The sequence below is a fragment of the Melanostigma gelatinosum genome (genome assembly GCF_949748355.1).
Source record: "Melanostigma gelatinosum genome assembly, chromosome: 16".
Lineage (NCBI taxonomy): Eukaryota > Metazoa > Chordata > Actinopteri > Perciformes > Zoarcidae > Melanostigma > Melanostigma gelatinosum.
This window is the reverse complement of record NC_136649.1, coordinates 24,706,540-24,711,539: the sequence shown is the minus strand read 5'-3', so window position 1 is coordinate 24,711,539 and position 5,000 is coordinate 24,706,540. Positions and strand designations below refer to the sequence as shown.

Sequence of the window (5,000 nt, the reverse complement as noted above, 5' to 3'; positions counted from 1 at the left end):
TCTGTCCCTCTGACTGTCTGTCTGTCCCTCTGACTGTCTGTCTGTCCCTCTGACCGTCTGTCTGTCCCTCTGACCGTCTGTCTGTCCCTCTGACCGTCTGTCTGTCCCTCTGACCGTCTGTCCCTCTGACCGTCTGTCTGTCCCTCTGACCGTCTGTCCCTCTGACTGTCTGTCTGTCCCTCTGACTGTCTGTCCCTCTGTCCCTCTGACTGTCTGTCTGTCCCTCTGACTGTCTGTCTGTCCCTCTGACCGTCTGTCTGTCCCTCTGACCGTCTGTCTGTCCCTCTGACCGTCTGTCTGTCCCTCTGACCGTCTGTCTGTCCCTCTGACCGTCTGTCTGTCTGTCCCTCTGACCGTCTGTCTGTCTGTCCCTCTGACCGTCTGTCTGTCTGTCCCTCTGACCGTCTGTCTGTCTGTCTATCTGTCAGATACAGTGATGCATCATGGGATGTGTTCACCATGATCAGCTGACAGACATCACCTGTGACTCAGATGCTCCGTCATCCACGGCAACCACGCTACAAGTGGGAGGAGTAGCGGGTGATGATGTCACTTCCTGTTGCCACTTGGCGAGACACCTGGAGGAGGAGTCCATCCTGGCACGTCCTGTAAACAATAGTTTACTTTGACATTTGTGTGTCACATTCACACAAAATTAAAATCCAGATGTTTGTTTCCTGACCCAGTGGGATCGCCATGGGAACGATCACTGTGAGGTCACCATAGGTCAGGTGCGAGGAGCCGATGATGTCATGATGCTGAGATCGTCCAGGTGACGTCTGAGTCTTACAGGATTTCACCTTCACACCTGATGGAGAAACGGTGACCTTTGTAGAGACGTCGTTGGCATTCAATAAAACTTTATTGACAACAACGGTCCCACCTGTGACGCTCTCCACCAGCCGGGGGCGGGGCATCCTGCCGAGCGGAGAGACAGGTGAGCTGAAGCGCAGGTACGGACTCTTCTTCAGGGTCCGTCTCACACCTTCATACGGAGCTCTGCCATACAGACTGCTCAGGTACGACTCAGGCTCCGCCCCCTGCAGCTGGAAACAGTGACATCACAGCAGTGAGTCCTCACCTTTCTGTCAGCAAACCGACCAATCAGATGCATGGATCAGAGAGACAGACTGACCGGTCCTCTGCTTCCTCTCTCACTTCCTGTTCCTCTGAGCGCGCTCACTGGCATCCCCCGACCGTTGTGGGCGGAGCGCCCAGCAGCCCTCTGCTGTGATGTCATCGCAGCCTCCTCTGAGGACATCTCCACCTGGAGGAAGAGGAGGAGACGGATCAGGAGCGAGCGAAGGACTTTGAAAGTTAGCGGAAACATTAACGTGAGACAACATCCGGTTTCTTCAGACCAACATCCGGTTTTCAGAATAAGATGCCGACAAAGTATGAATTATATTCACATTAAGTATGAAACATGCTGCCTGCATCTCGTGAACCAAATGTTGTTGCCCTTTTGTTCATATAGCAGTACTTTCAAAATAAAAGTGTGCAATACACTACTTTATAATTCATGATTGAACTTTGCCACAACAATGCGATTAATCGCGATTAAAATATACATACATACACACATACACACACACACACACACACACACACACACACACACACACACACACACACACACACACACACACACACACACACACACACACACACACACACACACACACACACACACACACACACACACACACACACACACACACACACACGACTCTGGACTCTTTATACTACGTCAGCTGACCTCCCCATCACGATGACGTCATTCACCTGAACATGAATATTAATGAGCTGTTTGACAGACGACCTGTGCAGCGTTGTCATTGGTGGAGGACGGTGGTCCACTACTAAACTCACCTGGATGTCTCTGGTTGACGTGCTGATCCAGGCGTCCACTGTTTTCTTGATCCGGACCTCCTCCGTCCAGTCTCTGCAGAGGACACACACCTACCGCTTAAGTCTTCTTCTGTATTTTACTGAATATTGGTCGTCAGTGAAACTTTATTGAGACTGTGATGGTTAACGTTAAACTGTGAGGGGGGTCAGTACATTACACCACTAGCAGTCATGAAGCCAGTTAGCTGCTGTTAGCATGTTTAAGAACATTGGCTTCCTTAAAAGAGAGAACATTAACATTATCCTTTAGTTACCTGTTCATACACACAGAGTTAGCATTAGCTAGCCCTACCTGTTAACAGACACATATCTCTGACCACCTGGCTATCACCATGGACATTGACATCCCTATCCCCATCCCAAAAGCTAAGTGCAACATATCCTTCAGAAATCTCAAATCGATCTCCCCCACAACTCTTTCAGCCTCTCTTGCCAGTACCATGTCTGCCTCCCCTGCCCCGCTGTCTGATAATCCCTCCGATCTTGTAGACTACTACAACAACACACTCTCCTCCTGTCTGGATCAGCTGGCTCCCATCAAAACCAAAACTGTCTCATTCACACACTCAGCCCCCTGGTACGCTCCCGAACTCCACCAGATGAAATCTCGAAAGCGCCAGCTTGAAAGACTCTGCAAGAAAAGCGGTTTAACAGTCCATCTCCAGGCCCTTCAACAGTACAAAGACGCTCTCATCTCAGCCCGGTCCACCTACTACTCACACCTCATACACTCTGGCTCTTCTAACCCAAAGGCTCTGTTCTCTACAATAAACAAGCTTCTCAAACCCAAGGACAACACCTCCACATCCTTCACAGTGAACAAATGCAGCTCTTTTCTTTCATTTTTCCAAACAAAAATGTACACCATCTACAGCAACCTGAACACCTCCCCCGCCTGTTCCATCTCTCCACCTGCCCCCCCCCCCCTCCACCCCTCAGCCCCTTTCTCAGTTCTCCCTTGTGTCCCCGTTGGAGCTCCCTCAATTCACAACTGGAATGAGAAGCTCCACCTGCATCCTGGATCCCATCCCATCTAACCTGGTCAAGGACTGTCTCCCAGCCACCTCACCACTCATCACAGTCATCATCAACTCCTCCCTCAGCTCCGGTTCAGTCCCCGACACACTTAAACTGGCTGCTGTCACCCCCATCCTCAAAAAACTTGGACTTGACCCTGACACCATGAGCAATGACCCGTCCCATTTCCAATCTTCCCTTTCTGTCAAAAACACTGGAACGCATTGTCGCCACACAACTCAAAGCCCACCTCATCTCCAACGACCTGTTCGAGCCATTTCAATCTGGTTTCCGCTCGCAGCACAGCACTGAAACAGCCCTCCTTAAAGTCAGCAACGACCTCCTCCTCTCCTCAGACGCTGGTCACCTCAACATTCTCATCCTCCTCGACCTCACCGCAGCTTTTGACACCATCAACCACAACATCCTTCTCTCCCGCCTCGAATCCTCCCTCAACATCACCGGATCTGCTCTCTCCTGGATTAAATCATATCTCACAAACAGACAACAGTTCATCAGTATCAACAACTGCACCTCCTCCACTGCTCCTCTGTCTCAAGGCGTCCCCCAGGGTTCGGTGCTTGGTCCTCTTCTGTTCATCCTCTACTTGCTCACTCTTGGTAACATCATACGTCAACATGGACTTCACTTTCACTGTTACACTGTCCAACTCTACATCTCCACAAAAGCCATTACCACTGCTACTCACTCACCAACTGCTTCACTGACATTAAATCATGGATGCAAACCAACTTCCTCAAACTGACCTGTGATAAATCTGACATGATCATCATCGGTCCCAAATCCCTCACCAAAACCTGTCACAACTTCTGCCTCACCATCGACAACTCCACTCTGTCTCCCTCCCCACACATCCGCAACCTCTGAGTCATGTTGGAGAGCAACCTCTCCTTTGAACCCCTCGTCAACCAAATCACCAGAACTGCCTTTTTCCACTTAAAAAACATGGCCCGTCTCCGCCCATCACTCTCCTCATCTGCTGCTGAAACTCTGATCCACGCCTTCATCACCTCCAGAATTGACTACTGCAACAGCATTCTTTACGGCACATCATCCAAAATCCTAAATAAACTCCAGTACATCCAGAACTCTGCTGCTCGCCTGCTCACCCGCTCCCGTGACCACATCACCCCTGTTCTCCAGAACCTCCACTGGCTCCCCGTCCCACAACGGATCCAATACAAAATCCTTTTCCTCACTCACAAAGCCCTCCACAATCAGGCCCCCTCCTCCCTCACCGACCTGCTCCACCGCCGGCTCCGCTCCTCTGATGCCTCCGGTCCCTTCCACTCAGGACCAAGCACCGGACATGGGGCGACAGAGCCTTCTCCATATCTGCCCCCTCCCTCTGGAACTCTCCCCAAAAACATCCGAGACTGCACTGACCTTTCCACATTCAAATCACAAATCACACTCACCTGTTCAAAACTGCTTTTAATGCGTGACTATTGTTGTGTGTTTTTAGTGTATTGTTTTTATATATGATGATTTTAATGTAAAGTGTCTTTGAGTGTCATGAAAAGCGCTATGTAAATAAAATGTATTATTATTATTATTAGATAACATTTAATTTACATTAGTCATCCGTTAGCAGACATACGTTACTAGCTAGCTGTTAGAAGATAAAAAATGTGTCTGTTTGTAGAAAAAGGTTGACCCTGGTTTTGTGTTAGCAGGCAGGTTAGAAACTAGTTCGAAACTGGTTAGCTACCTCTTAAAAATAAAAATAGTGTTAGCCTGTTTATATAAGCTGCCACAGAGGCGATAAACATAGCATTAGCCATCAGTTAGCAGGTAGTAAGCTAGCATTAGCTACCTGTTAGCAGACAGTAAGCTAGCATAAGCCATCAGTTAGCAGGGAGTAAGCTAGCATTAGCTACCTGTTAGCAGACAGTAAGCTAGCATAAGCCATCAGTTAGCAGGGAGTAAGCTAGCATTGCTACCTGTTAGCAGACAGTAAGCTAGCATAAGCCATCAGTTAGCAGGGAGTAAGCTAGCATTGCTACCTGTTAGCAGACAGTAAGCTAGCATAAGCCATCAGTTAGCAGGGA

The 5,000-nt window shown here is 49.2% G+C and overlaps 1 protein-coding gene across 6 annotated transcripts in view; it reads right to left on the bottom strand.

Moving 5' to 3' along the window:
- The window catches only part of kiaa0586 (KIAA0586 ortholog), a 32,818-nt gene that overhangs the window by 13,006 nt on the left and 14,812 nt on the right, over window positions 1–5,000 (bottom strand). For all 6 annotated transcript variants that reach the window (XM_079286847.1, XM_079286848.1, XM_079286851.1 and 3 more), the window contains 5 exons: window positions 1,873–1,945; window positions 1,136–1,267; window positions 884–1,046; window positions 683–808; window positions 482–606 (listed from right to left, as the gene is read on the bottom strand). In XM_079286847.1, the coding sequence (XP_079142973.1) occupies window positions 482–606; window positions 683–808; window positions 884–1,046; window positions 1,136–1,267; window positions 1,873–1,945 (619 nt within the window). The remainder of the gene's footprint in view (window positions 1–481; window positions 607–682; window positions 809–883; window positions 1,047–1,135; window positions 1,268–1,872; window positions 1,946–5,000) is intronic.